Genomic DNA, 20,698 nt, shown 5'->3' with positions numbered 1-20,698 from the left:
AAGGAATAAGAATATTTGACACAGGCGAGATAATTTTTGAAATCGGACAGGTGCTTGGATTTCCATAATGTATTATATTAGTAGAAATTGTTTGCAAATATCACGATGGCATATCATGATTATGTTTTTGTTCACAAGAGATATGCAAATGAACCCCCCAAAAGAAGAAGCACTATGTATACTAGTCAACAAAAGAAACGATACAAGACAGTGTAGTGTCTTAATATAAGGACATTGAATACATTGTACCAAGGTAGATAACTGCTCATTTACAGAATGTTATTTTCTAATCAAAACCGTTTATTTAGAACAAATACGCGATTTTTTACAATTTTTTTTTATTTCAAATATCGGGTTTTCACCTTAAAATTCAAAAATCATAAAACTATAAGTTTAAAAATGGTCTGCTTAAAAATTTCGAATGCCTTTGCAAATATCATACTACTTAGGCCACACCAATTTAATTTCTTGTTCTACGGATTTTCGGACTCCAAAATTTGGGGCGAGCGAGCGATTTGAAAATTTTAATAAAAAAATATTTAATTTGCAAATTTTTGAGGCGAAGCTATTTTTATTAACATAAAATAGTAGGTTTTGACAATATTAAAGCTTGATTTATCACTTGTACTTTGACATTTCTTTAATTTCTGAAGTATTTTTTCCCTGTTCACCAAGAAATAATTAAATCTGGTCTATGTATGTGTGACTGACAATGAGACAATTCTCCATCCAGGTCATAATCAGTTTGGGGACAACCCCTTAATGTTATAAATATCCCTTTTTCATGTTTTATGAGGGATCAATATAAGTTATAATATATTTGTTTGTACAAAAGGGCTCATATTTTCTCAAAGAACTATATATCTATCTGGCATTGTTGAAATGGTCAAAACATGTCCAAGAATTTTGTAATATTCCTGGACTTTAACCATGTTATCACATTTACTTTAACAGTTTAATATTATTCAAAATAAGTGGACCCCTCTTTTAGAAAAAGTTGTTTTTATGATTCAACGTAACTCTCCTCTTTTTGAGTACAAAATTCTAAGTTTTCAAAGGTTTTGTATAGAAGAACTATACAAATCCTTAGTATTTCTATTTTCTTTTCTACATCAGTAAAATGACCCCTTGTCTGAGGGAGGGTTGTTATCAACCTGAAAACAAACACAGGTCAAATTACGGCCTTTTACACAGGGCTTTGATACAGCCCAAACAGCAGACTATAAAGGACCCCAAAGTTATTAGCATACACAATTCGAACAGGAAAACCAACGATCTAATATATATCATGTATATCCAAACGGGTAAATACCAATGAACAACATCAAAAAACGATAACTGCTGAACGACAGGCCTCAATCAATCAGGACAGGTGCATAAACATGCAGCGGCTATGGATAGTTTTGTTTCGCCAGCATACAATATAATTGCAGTTGAAGGCAAATCCTTCAGAAGTTCTCAGTACTTTATTCTAACAACGAACATTTTTTGCTAGGGAATATAAGTAAGGGGGAAAGTAACCAATTTTTTGTTCTTTACAGGTATTTCCGCTGTTATAAATTTATAACGGAGCACTCCCGCTTTGGATAAATAGGTTTCATGCTGAAACAAATATTCTCACAGATATTTACAAAGTGTGATGGGGTGCTTTTATGTTTAAAATCGTTTTATACAGGTTAGACTGTGATTTTAAAAACAAATGTTGATATCTTTTTATAATATTTACAAAAAAAAAAAACAGTGCGGGAAATGGACATGATTACATTTCCGGATGCGGGAAGCGGGAATATAAAAAAAATAAAAAAATTCTGTTTAGAAAAAATTAGGTGCGGGCGGGTCCCTCGAACAAGGAATCAAATTGGTGTGGCCTTACTACTTAATTCTCATTTTCGAAATTAAGTGCCGACTTTTGTAATCATTTTCCGCAAAATTAATTTAACCTATTATGTTCACTAACACGGCATTTTCTCACTTTTCAATTTGGTAAGATTCTTTTAATCACATGCATTTGCTGTTCTTAGGGATGAATGATGGATCATATTTAACTTACCACGTCCTGTGTTTTTTAATGCCCATTTGTGGCCATTACGTTTTCTGGTCCATGCGTCCGTTCGTTCGTCCGTCTGTCCCGCTTCAGGTTAAAGTTTTTGGTCAAGGTAGTTTTTGATGAAGTTGAAGTCCTATCAACTTGAAACTTGGAACACATGTTCCTTATGCTATGATCTTTCTTATTTGAGTGCCAAACTAGAGTTTTTACCCCCAAATTCATGGTCCACCGAACAAAGAAAATGAAAGTGCGATTGGGGCATCCGTCTACAATTGTTTGTTGTGTTAACTTGAATCAATCTGATGGGTTAAGTGATAGTGATGAGTTCCGAGACTGTTGTATTTAAACTTGTAAGCTTTGCTATTTTTACATTTCTTTTTTCCTGTGTTGAATTAGGATCAAATTCAGATGTGTTTTTGTTACATGTGTCCCTGTTCTTTATTTATGTACATCAACCAAATAACCCATAATTATTTTCCATAAAATATAAACATTTACCCTTTAAAAATTTGAATGCTATGTAAGTTAAACTTTGTTAGCGTGATATTTGATGAAGTTGAAGTCCAATCAACTTAAAACTTAGTACACATGTTCCTTATGATATAATCTTCCTAATTTTAATGCCAAATTAAAGATTTTCTTCCATTTTCACGGTCCATTGAACATAGCATAGAAAATGAAAGTGCAAGTTTCAGGTTAAAGTTTTTGGTCAAGGTAGTTTTTGATGAAGGTGAAGTCCAATCAACTTGAAACTTAGTACACATGTTCCCTATGATAATTATGATCGTTCTAGTTTTAATGCCAAATTAGAGATTTTCCTCCATTTTCACAGTCCATTGAACATAGAAAATGAAGTGCGGATTGGGCATCCGTGTACTATGGACACATTCTTGTTTTCTAAATGTTATGGCAGGTTTTGACAACAAATAATCAAAATATAGATCTTGATGTCGTTATGCTTATATCGACGAGTAAGATCGGCATTTTAGTAAGACTGAAAAAATGTATTTCTCATAATTTCAAAAAAATGCACACATGTATATTTACCTTGACAGTTTTAAATATGATTGATGCATACGTGTATAAATATATATATACATATGTTACAGTAAATAGATGAAATTAGGAATTACATGTAATTACTAAAATTTAGGAATTACATGTAATTCCCGATGCACATAGTAAATACAAGTAATTCCTAAAACTGCCCAGTAATTACCAGTAATTACTGATTTTAAAATGAATTTTTACACCTATTTACTAACTGTTAAAACAATGTTGTAATATGGTCAACTGATCAAAAGTTATGGTAATACTAATTAGAAAATCAGTGAGTATTCAGCTATCGAAATTTTAAGGGTTTTGCAGAACCCAGTGTCTCGCCTACTTTTGCTGTGAGTCGCAGGCCCAACAAAAATAGGAAAAAAAGTATTTATAATTTTCCTCAAGATACTATCTTTTGACTAGTTCTATAAGAATCTTCTATCAAAATTTGTTAAAAATTCAGGATGGTTTATGAAATCTAAACTTTAAACTGCAGGGTGTTTGTTATGTTAACTGGAAAAAAATAGTCCGTTTAAATAAGTAATATACGAAAAAGTATAGTTTTTTTTACAAACTTTATTTCTAGATATTATCTTATGATCATAAACAAGCTTCTGTCCAATTTTGGTAGAAATCCAGGATATTATGAGAAAGTAATTAAAATTTAAAACAATTTAACCACAGTGTGAATGTAATGTTAACTGGCATACAAACTAAGTCCCTTTATAAGTAAAATACGGAAAAACTTGATTTTATTTTTACAAAATTTCCTTCTTGAAATTTATCTTTTGATCATAAACAACTGAAGCTTCTGTTCATGTTTGGTAGAAATCCGGGATAATTTGAGAAACTTATCAAAATTAAAAAAAATATAACTACAGAGCGAATATTTGTGGACGCCGCTGGCGACGGAATTATTAGGCTGGTTCGCTATAATGTCTCGCTTTTGTGACAAAAAACGCAGGCTCGAAAAGGAAAAGAATGTCAACATTGAAAGTAAAACAAAAGGGATGGACCATTTAGTTGACTTTTTCAATCCACAAAAAGATCATTCTTATACAGGAAGAAACGATGATAAAATTTTATTGGAGGTATATAAGCTTAAGTTTGGAGGACTTGAAGAACTCATAAAAACACGGAAATATGAAAATGTGACTCTTAACGCCATCAATTTGTATAAATTTGTTTGTGAAGAATGTCAGCTTCATCGCAAATGTCTGACAAAAGAAGTCGCGTAGTAAAACCTATTTTGTAAAAAGGAATTTAACTCATGTTATTAGCCAAGTTGATATGCAGAGTATGCCTGATGGAGATTTTAATATAACAAAAGTATGAGATTTTAAGAATTATCAAGATCATTTAACCAAGTTTGCCATAATCTAATTTCTATCTCAAAAAATAGCTGGCTAAGTTGCCTATAAATTTCTCAAAAATGTTTTTCTCAGTTTTGGATTGATATCATTGTCTTGCATGCCCAAAATGATTTTTAGGGAGTTTCAAAACTAATAAAACAACCATTTTCCAGTTTCAATTCACAAACACTGAAGAGTATGCACTTTTAATTTGCCATATAATCCTTGATCCTTAAGTAAGCCCTAAAAATCCCTACCCCTTACTTTCTTATTTGATATCTTGCATTACATGTCTTTAATTTTTAAACAATAATATCAAGTTAGTAAATAGCTGTAAAAATGACCAAAAAAATCAGTAAATACCTGTAATCACTGAAACAACTAGTAAATACATGTAATTACTAAATTAACTAGTGATTACAGGTATTTACTGAAATGTTTAGTAATTACGTGTAATTCCTAATTTCACCTATTTACTGTAACATATACATCACTGGTAAATTATTAAGTCAGGGATTTCGTTACCATAAATTACTTAAAACATTTACTAAATCCATTCATAGATACATAGATTTGATTTGTTAATATGGCTGTACTTAAAGAAAACTTATTAAAAACGGTATTTCACATCCTCTATCTAACGGTAATATTGTACTTAAACCACGCAAATCACTATGTGATCCGCCGAACCTTTTGTTCTGTTTGTTTACCTTGACACAAATATCGATTTTGTCATCAAAACAATTAAAAAATAACTTGATTTGTATTATATCCAAATGTTTTTTTTTCGGATGCATAAATACACATCCACGTTTATTTTCTATATAGAGATTACTTTATCCATGTATTACATTATACATATTTATTATAAGGTTAAATCCTAACTATCCTACTGCTTGTAGATACTTTCATTTTTGAAGAAAAAGACACAAGTCATGTATTCTTTGACTGTCAGTGACGTTAACCAACTAAACCCCTAGGATGTGTATGAGTTGATTTTCGTCTCTGATGCGTGATATTTCATTATTCTCACATCGTACTTTCTATCCTAATTTGATCTTAAACACAATTTGTAATGCATTTATGTTATTTTATGTTTACTTTATATGTGTTTTATCACGCCTTACTATTTTTAATATATACCATCTTTAAAATGTAAAATATATTTAATAACACAACAATTTTCAAATCAGTTATCGTATCATGAACAATAAAAAAAATGTAACAAATAGCTCATTACTCCATATACTCCTTACAACCAAAATATTATATTTACATGTGTACGCTTTTTTGTTTAACGCAATTTTGTCCAAGGTTATAGTAGTTGTCCGACTTTTTATATAAGTTTTTTCTTATCCTTTCCCCCTTTTTTATATTAATATTGCATTGCTATTGTGAAATAGATCAAAAATATTCGTTTAGTGAAAGTAAATAGAATGGAAGAATATAAAATCGATAATCGGGAAATTTTTAATGCTAAATTCAAATAACTTCCGACAGCGCTAGCTGTAATGTAACAAAATACCAAAAATCTCAGATAAACACAATAAAAATTAGTAGAAAGAATTATTCTGAAAAATGAAAGCAGATCAGATTCATTAGAATACTTTGGCATTAAACAACGCCGGTGAATATCAACTTAAATTTACATTTTATTGATCAATTTGTTGTTTTTAAGAGGGTGTCCATGGAAAAACAAGGCAGTTGGTGGCACATGACATATTTTGTTTTCAAATTTTTTTCATCTATTTCATATCACAATTTCATTCTTTCTTAAAGTTAAATTTTGTTTTTTATTAACTACAACAAAAAAAGAGAAAAAAAATACATAGAAAGCACTGCAAATTCATTGAAAAGGGGAGATAACTCTTCATTTTGTACAAAATTTTGTTGCATTGTTAGTGAACTTTAAAATCATTTTCTTAGCCATCCACTGATGATTCAAAAATATCTTTGACATATATATCCTTTGTATGATATAAACACTGCATTGGATCCAAAAATTCAGTGAGAAAAAAATATGTTGTGCCACCAATATCATAGGATTTGCCGGATATTTACTTGGACAGCCTCTTAAAAAACCTGCTGATCTTATTATTATTACCAGGAAGGATCATTAAAAGTTTAATATCATTTAGATGTACTGATCAAATTCATTGTATAATTAATGTTATTGCCTTAATATCCCATTTAATTTTCATTAATGTATAAATTACAAATTTATCTTTTTAACGGTAATCATTACACATGTTTTAATTATGACTATCGAATACTTGCGTTTATCATGTTGGTAAATGTATTGTTTTACTGTTTTCAAATTTGTTACTTTTATCATAATCGATAAATATTTCGTTAGAAAAAATATCCCAATTTAGGTTAAGTCATTGCAGAAAATAATTTGGTCCTCGCTCTAGTTGAAATACAGATAATTCAGCGGTCTTTAAGCAGAGATGTTGATGATACACGACATCATCCACCGTCCGCTGTAAATTTGAGCATGTTCAGGCCTTGTCCTGAAAAAATACCAGTCGAGAGAATTCCACCCAAAATTAGTACTTTTCGCAAATGTCCATCCTGCACATGATATTTTTGTTTAGTAATAACACCGAATATCAATAGAAATGGTTAAATTGGACATTCGATCTAGTTCCATTAATCTTTCGGTATCAAAGTCTTATCAGAAAAAAAACCCGTTTATTTGATTAAACACACAAATGAACAAGCGTTTTTGTGAAGGGTATGACAAACGCACATACGTTTTAGGAAATACCACGTCATAGAGGCTATAAAAGAATATACTTGTTTATACCCTGGTACCGGTAAAACATGAATGATTATCATCAAAATCCAGCATTCTAATATAAGGTAAAATAGAAAACATGTCCTCAAGGTATATGAAAAAAGTAAAATAACAGAAAATAACGATCTCCAAGGAAAATAGAAAACAGACAGTTCATTTTTAAAATTTAACGCAAAATCGAAAGCTCAAACAGATGAAAGAAATGACTTAGTACAGGCATTTCCATATGTCAAAATGGTTGATTAAACCTGGTTGTATAGCTATATAAACCTCTCGCTTGTATGACTGTAGCATAAAATTCAATTATTTAAACAACAATGTGTGAACAAAACAAACGCACATAATATTGAAAATGTAAACAAAATAGGGATACAGCAGTCAACATTGTGTTATAATCGTACTTCTATAAAACAAACAAATATGTCAACCAAGAAAAACAAAATGGCATACATACAAAACACATAAGCAAAAATGAAAGACAGGAATAAAATAAAAATGACCACAGCACAATGGCGGGATGCATAATAACAGAGCCATGCAAAAAGGATATAACCAAAATTGGATTAAACAGTAAAGGTAAATAATTTACAAAGACAAATAAATGGACACTTTAACACGTTATTAAGATGATAAAGAACGCCACTACCCAGCATCTATATTTCAAGGCCAGCGTGTACAATTTGTGAAGTTGATACAGAGTATTTATCAACAAGATCTTGGTATCTTCCGATGAACTGTAAATCTTTAAAGGACGAGACGTTCTTTGACCATGATTTATCAACTTTCTACTCAGATATTGGTGGCGTTTTTATAAAGTTTGAGTAGCAGCTACAAGCTCTTAATTACCGAATTGAGTTTAAAATGTATATCCAATATGAAGCTGGAGTGTGTATACAACAGGTTTAATCCACCTTTTTTTCTACATAAGAAAATGCCTGTACCAAGTCATGAATATGACATTCGTTTAGTGTGTTTGGGCTTTTAATTTTTCCATTTGAAAAGGGACTTTCTGTTTTGAATTTTCCTCGGAGTTCAGTATTCTAAGATTTTACTTTTTGCTGCTTAAATTCATTGAAGAAATTTATAGTTTCTAAATCAAAATCGTCTCATTTGTCATAGATTCTGTTACAGTTTATAATTCTATTATGGTGTACTTGTGTTTTGTCGTTAATTATATTATTCTCTGTCCTGAGTGTTCTTGCGTTTATAGTACTGCATTCCGTTCACGTAAAGTTTTCATTTTTCGGTATTTCTACCATTACCATATAACGGTAAACGGGAGGTTTGTCAAGCCATAACATCAGGTTCAACACATAATTGTTTTTTAAAAATGTCTTTTACCAAATCAGGAATATGGCAATTGTTATCAAACATAAATATTCCATTTATATGTTTGTTGGCGTTGGTTATTTGTAGCAGTTTAAGTGTTTATGTTGTTCCGTTTTTTACCTCTTATAGCTTATATGTCTTCCTCGGTTTTGGTTTGTGACCCAGCTTTGTGTCAGTTTAATCGATTCATTGAACAGAGGTATTATACTGATGCCTGCATTTTTGTTAGGCGGATATTATTGCTTAAATGAATTCTTGTACATCTCTGAATCTATACCGTATATTATATGATGAAAAAAGGTGATATCTATCAATAGTGAATATAATACTAAAAGTATTTGAAATTGACTCCTGTGAAGGGTTCAATTACAATTGGTTTTTCTTTTGGAAAATGCCTGTCCAAAAATTCCTCTGAAATCTATCAAGGCCGATGTTAACGAAACTTGGCATGAATAATGTATGCAATTGTTTTTTTTATATATAGATATCTCCGATTTTTGTGACCTAGTGAAACATAGCCTCATTATTCCAGAAAGAAATTTTTTTACTGTTATTTTCTTTTCTGTAACTATCAGGACACAGATTTAAACATTCAGAAATGATAGTTATAGAAGAATTTACACTGAAATCTAGAGCATTTGACTATCTTTGTGGTTAATAATTGGGTTGTAAAAAAATTATGTTAAAATCTCTAAAAGCAGTTTTGATCCTTCTGTGATTTTTTTACGAAAATTTACATACAAGCTATGTTCCACTTATTTAATTCAAATTTGTAATAAAAAAAAATATACCTTTTTTGCTTAAATTCGATGTAAATGAGGTCGTTATTTTACACATTTTATACTGAAAATATTAGTTTTTTGGACATTTCTATCATATGGACAGACATACATAATTATTTATGTTTGAAAAGATAAACACATGTGGATTTTTTTTTAAAACAATTTAGAATATCTTACTTACAAAATTACCTACTCAATTGATTAATGTAATAATTCATTGAAAATAGTTCATTCATTAAAATTTCATGATTTTAGTAAAATAAAATAAAAACACGTCATTTGGGCTGCATATTTATCTAATAAAAAAAATGTCATCATATTGGAAGAAACAATTTTCATACAATATCGAGTCATGATTTGTCATTTAAAAAAAGAGGGGACTTTGTCCACGTTTTTCAGCTGATAAAAATCACTTCAAAAATAACATATCTTTTCCCAATATTTCACATTTTCACTTCACTTAAAATAACTAATATCAGCAATATCATTACCTCCCCTGTGACTGTATCGTATGCCTTTTGGTAGTCATAATCATATTTCTTTACAATCTTAATCTCATCCCATTAAGCTGAAGATAAAAATCACCTGAAAAATAAATTATCTTTTCCCGGTATGTCGCTGTTTGCAAAAAAATAAACAGATACCAGCAATATCATTGCCTCCCCTGTTACTGTATCGTTTGCCTTTTGATAGTCATAATTATATTTCATTGCAATCTTAATCTCATCCTTAAATTTATCTTCCATCAAAACAAAGTCTTTGTTGTATCTGAACTGTCATCACCTTTGAAATCTTAGAAATGTACCAGTTCATATCGCGCATTACAATCTTTATTAGAAGCATATATGCTGTCTCTTTTATAAATGCCTATATACCATTCGTCATTTTTGACATTTTGAATTGTACAAGCGTTTTTGTGTTCGATTTTTAATTGAATTCAAGATCGTTATACTTGATCCAGAATATATTGATATTATTTATTTTAAATCATAATCATACCAATCAAAGACATCTGTTATCTGAAATATTTATACATAATTTCATTTAATTTTTCCTTTTTGTTATTGGTATTGTTTTGTACATTTTTTAGGCGTTTATGTATACATATATATATATACATATATAAATCTCATTTTCTGACATGACTACAGATTTAACGCTAATTAGCGGGTTGTAAATGAAGCGACACTATTGATTTTTATTCTGTCACTTGTAAAATCAATGAAAATTATTTTATAAGTCAGAGATATTTTATTACTTTACATGTTTAGAAAATCAGTCAACGATGTATACCTTAGGTTTGAAATTTGCATGGGAATTTTTAGGATAATTAATTATCGTACATGTTATCTAGTAGTCATTTATAGTAGGTCAATTTCGATGTAAGTATTTAAAAGTATACTGTTATTATAATAATGCATAACATATAAGTGTGTGTACATTTTTACTATCTATTTTTATGAATATTCAAGCTCGATTTATACTTTTGTTAAGAACAAAGTCATATAAGAATGGCTTTTTTCTGTATATGGCAAATATTTTTGACTGTGTATATAATTTTTTTTAATAGTTGTCAACGTAAATGCACATATTCACCTATATAAACAGTTGGCTTCATATCACTGACAACAGAAGCTATATTTGCCAGGACGGCAGGTAATGAGAGTGGTTTAAAAATTATGATGATAAATTTGAACTACATTATTTTCCTCACTGTAACTATATTTATCCCTTCCCAGTTTACTTACGTTTTGCGACAGGACGAGAGAAGAAGTAAAAGTTTCAATTTTCCTATCAGTAGTATATCCTTTAATATTTGGTATACAGTCTGAATAACGACCATTTTAATTAGCTACTAGCGCTGTAACGATGTTCCACTGATTATAAAAAATGTGCGTTGATTATAAACGTTAAGACCTGTAATTTTGAATGTTTATTGAGCACATGGCATTTATAATAAGCCATTGACATGTGATAGTCAATATGGTTTTTCATAAGCATTCTGGTATTGGCAATTGATAATCACGCATGGATAACCGTTATGATGCTACACTAGCATTCTGATAAGGGCCACTGCTAAATTTGCGTGAATAATAGTTATACTGTTACATCAATATTCTGTTATAGACAATTGCTAATAAGATGTGGATAATCGGTATGATGTTATATGAAAGAAATGTATGAACAGATCTTAAGTTGTATGGAATGGGTAAATATCTGTTGCAAAATGATTAACACAGTTGAGAAAGGCAAATAAAAGGAAGAACAGATAAAGATAAAAATGTAAACATACAACAAAATTAAATATGAATATGTTAGGGTTCCAGAGGCTGTACCACACGAATGTAAAATTCTTTTTCTGGCATTGCAATAGCGTTAGGGCATTTTTTTAGAAGATATTATCTGATACAGGGGAAAAGGAACTATTTAAAGTAGCATAACTTTAAAAGTTAAAAAGATTGTAGCTACGATAACAAGCAACCAGACAAACTGCAATAAGTACATAATCATAATTAATAGATGGAAAACGTCATCAGAGGACGACAAGGTTCAAATCTGCTAACAAATTTATATATTGTTTTTAACATATACAGGTTCGCTAGATGAATGCTTCACGGGGATACACCCGAGTTATGGTTTGTGGTTTTGTCACATATACAGTTCTCGTGATTTATCTAAATATACAGATTAAAGGTAAATTACAATACTGAACTTCGGCCTATTTTTTTTTTTTTTATTAAACCACGAAAATATTCTCGTTCTCTAGTTTTCGAGTTAAACTGTTGACATAATACAGCTTTTAGAAAATTCAGAGAAGGTTGCGTAAACTTAAATCAAATGTATGTCCTCCGTTTTGTTATCATTTTTTATCAATTTACTAGAAGATGCACAGCGGTTCCAATTTAAGGATCCCTTTGTTGTTGTTTTTTTTGTTTCAAAGATTTATGAAAACAAATTTGAAATAATGTTTCGCTATTAGCAGTTATTTTGGCTCAATATGTCCAAATAAGCTCAAAATCATCGCTAATGTATTGCAAGTCAATATTCCAACCTTATTTTAATCTGTTTTCATGCTACCTTCAGTTTGACGATAAGCTGGAGATAGGTTTTGCATTAAGTTAATAACGCAGCAGTTCTAGTTAAGGAAACAAGAGATGCGTCTGAAAAAAAACCTAAATTCGTTGACTGATTCGGACCACAAAATAAAAACTTAACAAATAAGACGACGATTGCAATATTGTTTTATTTATTTATGAAATCTCGTTTCTCCAACATATTGTATTTTTGTATGTAGCTCAAATTAATTCTGACAGATAAACTGGTAAAAAAATGTCAAATTAGCAAACAAATATTTATACTATGAAAGAGCACTTTCCAAGAACAATGATACATAGTCGACGTAAATTTCGTGTCTCTTTGGCGTCTTTAATTGTAGTAAACCAAATATATTCAACTAACTCGGGTGAGACGCAATTCGGACTGCAGTAGTGGTCGTAGTTTGACGTCTTTGTAAGTGGTATCGAGTCCTAATTTCTTTGCCTATGAACATTAACTTTCAAAATAAATTCAATGTCAAAGGTCAAAGTCATGTTCAAAATTGACTTTTGTTTGTTTTATGATCTTTGATACTTTAAAAGATATATATATATATAAGCACTAGTGCAAGTTTGCTTTATTGTGATGAATATGCGATACATTTCGTCTGAAACAAGTTTCTGTCAGGGCATGATCTTCAAAGAAGTAGCTATTTATCTCCATTATAACAGATAAAAGTATATATTTTCAGAAATTTGTGTAAAAAATAGAAAACAACACGTTTAATAATTTAATGCGTCCGAAGCGCTTTTCTTGATTTACCGTCATCAGGAACGCTCAAAGCCAAACATTTGAAATCCGAAGATGTATAAGTACCGAAAATCGTTGAAGAGCTATATGTCAAAATTACCTAAAATAAATAGCCAAATTCATCTAAAGCCAACTTTGCCTGAGGGAGTTGAAACCTTAGTTTCATAATAATTTCAAAATTTATAAACGCACAATTTTAATAAAGTTTGTTAAATCATGTCAGTACCGAAGCACTGACTACCGAGCTGATGATACCCTCGGGGACTGATAGTCCACCAGCAGAGGTACGACCCAGTGATGTAAAAAATAGAAAACAACACGTTTAATAATTTAATGCGTCCGAAGAGCTTTTCTGGATTTACCGTCATCAGGAACGCTCAAAGCCAAACATTTGAAATCCGAAGATGTATAAGTACCGAAAAACTGCATTCAGCAGAGATCAAAAGAGACAATTGTAAACAGGAAGTTGGAAATTATCTCCCTAATTTTTTTTTGTAAAAGAATCTAGAATCATACATTTTTGAAATCAGTGTAATTTAAGCTATTATTTAATATAATTTAACCGGAAGCGACATTTTCTTAACCTGAAGTAACTCAATATATCCTTTTCGCAGGAAACCTTTATCATATTGTAATTAGTGTGAATAAAATTATCATGAGATAGGTCAACCGGAGGTGACGATAGGTAAACAGGAAGTTGCAATTTTTGCATATTTTTTTTTCATGTAAAAAGTACTTTGACTTAATTTTCAGAAATTTAAAAAAAAAATCTGAAGATTTACTGAGGAAATGAAATTTGAATTTTATATTTTCGTTAAAGCAATTATTATATATCTCTGGATATTAGGTTTTTGACAAAAATATTTTGGTGTTAGTTATTTCCTAACTAGATTAATTTTTTTTTATATACAAATCATGTTTTGTATCCCGGGCATAAAAACAATGCCGTATTTGGCAAAACCTTTTCAATTTTTGATCTTCAGTGCTGTACAACTTTGTACCTTTTTCACTTTCGATCTTTTATATCTGGGCGTTATGTATTCGGGTTTAGTTTTCTGTAATTAGTTAATACTTCAGTTTCTTTATGTATATCTCTTTCATATTCATTTGATAAAATTTACTGTTTGCAATAGCATGAATTGTTCTATATAATAAGAATGCTCTTATCCCGGGCATAAAAACAATGCCGTATTTGGCGAAACCTTTTCAACTTTTTATCTCCAGTGCTGTACAACTTTGTACTTTTTTCACTTTCGATCTTTTATATCTGGGCGTCACTTGTAAGTCCTGTGTGGACAAGGCGCGTTTTTGGCGTATTGAACTTTAAACCTGATGCTTTTTGTTATCTATTAATCATGTTTTTCTTTGTCTAATATGTTCTCCTATTTATTTGTATTGTAGTCCTGTAATATTATGTTGTCATTTCAATGTTATATTTAACTTTGCCATTAAAGTGCGAGGTTTGGCATGCCACAAAACCAGGTTCAACCCACCACTTTTATTCCCCTTTAAAAGTGTCCTGTACCAAGTCAGGAAGATGGCCATTGTTATATTATTGTTCGTTTCTGTGTGTGTTGCATTTTAACGTTGAGTCGTTTGTGTTTTCTCTTATTTTTGAGATATTGAGATCAGACGTGGCACGGTACTTGTCTATCCCAAATTCATGTATTTGGTTTTCATGTTATATTTGTTGTTCTCGTGGTGTTTTGTCTGATGCTTGGTCCGTTTCTGTGTGTGTTACGTTTCGGTGTTATGTCGTTGTTCTCCTCTTGTGTTTGGTGTGTTTCCCTCGGTTTTAGTTTGTTACCCCGATTTTGTTTTTTGTCCCTGGATTTATGAGTTTTGAACAGCGGTATACTACTGTTGCCTTTATTTGTATCATTGGCCTTTTTAACTTTTTTAAATTCGAGCGTCACTGATGAATCTTTTGTAGACGAAATATTCGCCTCGCGAAAATGCAAATAATATTCTAATTCGTAAACTCAAACGAACATAAAATATTTATCAAATAACCACAAACTCTTACATGGGAGACGCCACTTGCAGAGACAAGTGCTCTCGAATGTAAATAATATTATGAAAATAAATAATATGATTAATAATATTATTTATTTTGCAAAATGCTACTGTACACTTTGACTGCAATGGCTCGAATGACTTTAAACCACCTGAGTTCACTCGTGCATGAACTCAATATCCCAATCGAACCGACCTTACTATAAACCAAACATGTGTTAACTATAAACAAACAACATTTTACATGTTCGATTTTGTACAACTTTGATAAATACATATTTACTCCTGGTATCTATGATGAGTTTAAGTACCAGTAAAAATTTAAATACTTATCTTAACTTTTGTTCAAGAATACATAAAACGATATAATGAAAGTAAATATAAGTCAGGAATATAACAGTTGTTGTCCATTCGTTTGATGTGTTTGAGCTTTTGATTTTACCATTTGATTAGGGACTTTCCGCTTTGAATTTTCCTCGTTGTTAAGTATTTTTGTGATTTCACTTTTTTACTGAAGTCACTAAAAGAGTATACACGATTGAAAAGATTAAAACATAATGCATACAACTTTTGTACAATTGTATTTCAAGAAGTGTGTACATACATATATGTCAACAGCTGACTACTTACGTGGATAATTTGTGGAATATTACAGAATATGTCAAGAAAAAAATGGAATCATGAAGTAACAATAGCACCAGCATCTTAGGTGAATGAAATGTCTCGAAAAATAATATTTGAATCGATGTGAAGTCAGGTTCAATATAAAACGGAAGTTATTTTTAGTAAACCTCATTTTTAATAAAAGTTTATTGAAATAAGCGTCAATTGAGCTATTTTCTGACATCCAAATTAGCATTCAAAACATGTGCATTTGGGTTGGAAAGACATTCAATTGCTCTCTTTTCTTGAAAAGAAGAACAATTGGTTTTTGAATTAGTCTATGTTTATATCAAGTTATATAACATTGGGATTATATGCAGCAAATCTGAACGGTTAATTAGATAGCGTCTAGGGTAAAACTTGCACTAATCTCGGATACGTTTTACATGTATTTTTATTTTATCTCTTTTGAACTCTTTCATGATCTTTTATCAATGGTATAAATCAAATTATAAGGTAAGTTAAGTTATCATACAAATGAGTGAGATTATTATTATTATTTGTTTTTTTTTAAATTTTAGAACCCAGAACAGCACTGTTCACAACTCTGAGGCTGTTGAAAAAAAGTAAATATTTTATAAGCAGACGGAAACACACTGATAATTTGAACACAACAATTACAGGTTCTAATTCGGGTATTGTCTTCTTTTTTTCTAGCCGTTGTCTCGTCATGATACCTTTTTAAGATACGAAAATGGACTAATTTAAAGTTTAATTCATTTTGTACATTATATGCATATAATAAATGTTGTATGATTGAAGTAATATAGTAGAGATATATGGAAGAGAGACGAAAGATACCAGAGGTAGAGTCAAACAAGATAAAAAATAAACCGACAACGGCATGACTAAAAATTAAAAAAAAACAGAATAAAAGTACATAAGACAAAACATACAAAACTAAAGACTAAGCAACACGAACCCCACCAAAAACTTGGGGTGATATGGTATCATACATGTCCAAGACTAAACTAGATGTCGATATCGACAATATCGACAATGTCGACACGATATTGACTCGATATCGACAAACGAATACACCGTGACAAAACTCATTGTCGATATCGACAATTTCGTTACGATATCGACGAATGAAGATAGCATGAAAATACATACTGTCGATATCGTCGATATCGACTATAACAACACGATATCGAATATCGAAAATTTCTGAATTAAAAAATGTATGAACATACAAAACGTCGATATCGTTAATATCGACAACAGCGATACGATATCGATTCGATATCGACATAGAAAATTTTAAACCTCTCCCCGATGATATATGGAATACAATCTAATTAAAAACCGATCTCTCATCGCTCCTGTTTCTGATATGTCGCGTGGGAGATCTAACGAAACCGGCTTTGAGGTCACATGTGAGTGAACTAAAAGTTATGAATTTATAAAGATATGCAAATGAGTTGACGACCTATTAATAAGCCAATCAAAAACGTTTATGAATTATTTTGACTGACGATTTCGTCGTAAATAAAATGAGTTACATCCCTTTGCCTTACGTTAAACTTCCAAGATCGTGGAAGACTCAATTTCATTGGTCGAAAAAGACACACCTACGAGGTCACTCACATGTGACCTCAAAGCCGGTTTCGTTAGATCTCCCACGCGACATATCAGAAACAGGAGCGATGAGAGATCGGTTTTTAATTAGATTGTATGGAATATGGATATACATTAAAGGATAACAAACATAATCTTAAAAGAAGTGTTGACAACCCAGGACTACATAAGAAGAAGGGCAAACAGAGGACAAAAGACAAACCCGGTAACAAATAAGACATACAAGGACAAACAACATTTTACATTGAAACTAAAAACAAATGAAAAACGCAGACCCCGAAATACTTGGGCGACTATACCATAATTTCTTATTGCGTTAACATCTATGTATGAATGAATGTAAAGTTAAGATATTTTACATGATCTCTTAAATGCATTGCCAACATAAACAAAAATCGTATGTTAACTGGATTTAAAAAGAAAATTTACGGATTAACTCCAACCGGAGGAAAAAAAATATAAACGCACATAGTCCCCCTTTCGAATAATACAATCAATAATCAAGTTACCCTAATGCGTTGTCAAATGAAGATCTTCATAGTGTTAAATATTTTATACGATGTATTTTTATTTCTTAATAATCAACATAGAAATTTACATAAAACAACATCATAGACAAAATGTCAATTGTGTCAAATTGTCAATTCATATTAAAATATTTCAAATTCATTTTGCTCGTTTAGCGTTTTTTCACCATTTTATATCATTGCATACATCACATATTGTTATATTCACAATAATCGACAACCAAGACAGAGGTTTCAGGCCGTTGTTCAAGCTATGGGATGTTTGTTGATATCAATTCGATATCGTCGATATCGACAACCAAGACAGAGGTTTAAGAACGTTGTTCCAGTTATAGAATGTTTGTCGATATCGTCGATCTCGACAACTAAGACAGAGATGTCAGGCCGTTGTTCAAGAGGTGGTATGTTTGTCGATATCGATTCGATATCGACAACAAAGACAGAGGTTTCAGGCTGTTGTTCAAGTTATGGGATGTTTGTCGATATCGACAACAAAGACAGAGGTTAAGGGATGTGTAATGCTTGTCGATATCGATTCGATATCAACATTCAAGACAGAGAATTCAGGACATGTGGACATAACAACATACCGTGTATCGATATCTAATCAACATCGTGTCTTGGACATACCTCGTGATCTCAGGTGCTCCGGAAGAGTAAACTAATCCCCCCTTCACTTACTTTACAAAATGTTGCATTTCTGTTGTCTATTTTAAATCCCGCTAAGGCTTCTATCACAGAGAAAAAGGATTTTCAAATATATAGATTTTAAGCGTGCAACGTGCATTTAATTAAATTTGAATGAAAGAGGGCTATATGATATCATTGCAATTAGTTATGGAAGAAATGAGAGTATGGGATATTATTACAATAAGTTTGGGAAAAATTAGTGCATGGGATATTATTTAAATCAGTTTGGGAAGAATTAGTTACTGGGACATTATTACAATCAGTTTGTGAGCAATGAGGACATTGAGTATTCTAACAATCAATTTTTGGAAAAATGGTTTTATACGATATCATTACAATCAGTTTTGGAATAAATAAGCATTACAGGATGTAAGTACAATAAGTTATAAAAGGAATGAATATATGAGATATTATTAAAACCAGTTTTGGAAAATAAGAAAATGGATATTATTATGACTATCAAGTTTTGGCAGAAATGAGTAAATAGGATATTATTACAGCCGTAAGTTCAATTAACTGCCTTAGAATTGACATAACAGTATTGTATTGGAAGGTTTGGAGGTATCAATTTCTTATCTGATGGTCGCAAATTTCAGTTATCAGTTCTTTCAACAGTGATTCCTTTTCAAATTATTTTATTGATCACCAAAACCTCCAGAAATTCAAATGGCTGTCCTATACAGAGTTTGCCTTTGTTTGAAATAGTAAAACATAATCTTCTTATATTTTTATTGCAGCTATATCTAAACAAAAAGGAAGATTTCTTCAACAAGGAGTGACAGAACGGTGTTCAAAAATAAAATATAGATATAACGGGAAGATTCCAAATAGAATATTCACCAATAGTCTGCTTCCACTTCAAAAGTACAACGTTACATTCTGTAGAGTAACAAAATGTGCATCGACGTTTTGGACAAGACTACTAGTGTGTTTAGAAAAAGGTTTATGGAAACCACCTTATGTGTTCAAACCAAATGATGCAAGTGTAAAATTAAGAGATAATTTTAATAGGTTCCCTATTCGAAAGATATATAAAAGGGTGAATGATACTAAAAATTTTATGTTTAGTAGAAATCCATATTCAAGAATATTTTCGTTCTACGTAGATAAACTATTTTCTCCTAATCCATATTATTGGAATAGTCTTGGAGTTGGAATTACCAAACGAAGCAGAGAAAAGGCAACATGTGGACATGACGTCACATTTAACGAGTTAGTTGATTACATAATTTACACTCCATCCACCGCTAGAGATTTCCATACTATACCAATCAACGATATTTGCCGGCCATGTATTATTCCTTATGATATCATAGGCAAGATGGAAAATTTTGAAAATGATGTTTCCAATATACTGAAAGAAATAGGTGCGGAATCATATCCATACTTTTCAGAAAATTTTAGGAAAGAATACACAACAGATTCTATTTATGATATTGCACAGGCCTATATTTCATTTCGACAATTTTCAGATAAATGCATAGATCGTCAAACTGGATTAAAACGTGTTTGGCGGGTTTTACAAATAAGAGGAATCATTTCAGAATCATTACAAATGCCTTTCTCTTCAAACGAATCACAGACTATTACGCTTTCTAAATTACTGAATACTATTTTGAAAGCACGTGATGAATCTTTAAATGAAGATTTGAGGGATCAAAAGGCAACCTTTTTCAAAGAGGCTTATTTAAGCGTTCCTTTAGATACAATGATGAAGCTACAAAAAGTGTATAAAGAGGATTTTCATATATTTAACTATGAATCGTTCCCTAAAAATTTGTTTACAGTAAAAAGGAATACTACAAATGAAACATTTATTGTTTAAAAAACATTTGTCCTAGAGGAGACTTTAATAAATGATATTTTGTTAATGTAAAGAAACCATATTTCAAACGAAAACGCTATCGTTATTTACTAATAAAATTAATAAACTGAATCAATAATAAAAAAAAAATAACCTTCATAACATACTGTTCTGGTATTTGTCTTTGTAAATGATTAAGTAACCTTTACTGAATAGT

The 20,698-nt window shown here is 30.8% G+C and overlaps 1 protein-coding gene across 1 annotated transcript; it reads left to right on the top strand.

The window, feature by feature from the left end:
* Positions 1-10,632: 10,632 nt before the first annotated feature.
* LOC139516003 (carbohydrate sulfotransferase 8-like) lies at positions 10,633-20,596 on the top strand. Its single transcript, XM_071305807.1, has 4 exons — positions 10,633-10,736; positions 11,949-12,048; positions 16,401-16,445; positions 19,415-20,596. Exons 2-4 carry the CDS (start codon positions 11,958-11,960, stop codon positions 20,500-20,502), a joined length of 1,224 nt encoding a protein of 407 aa, XP_071161908.1. The 5' UTR covers positions 10,633-10,736; positions 11,949-11,957; the 3' UTR covers positions 20,503-20,596.
* The last annotated feature ends 102 nt before the right edge of the window (positions 20,597-20,698 follow it).

The sequence above is a fragment of the Mytilus edulis genome, chromosome 3, assembly GCF_963676685.1.
Source record: "Mytilus edulis chromosome 3, xbMytEdul2.2, whole genome shotgun sequence".
Taxonomy (NCBI): domain Eukaryota; kingdom Metazoa; phylum Mollusca; class Bivalvia; order Mytilida; family Mytilidae; genus Mytilus; species Mytilus edulis.
This window is presented reverse-complemented; position numbering and strand designations above follow the sequence as displayed.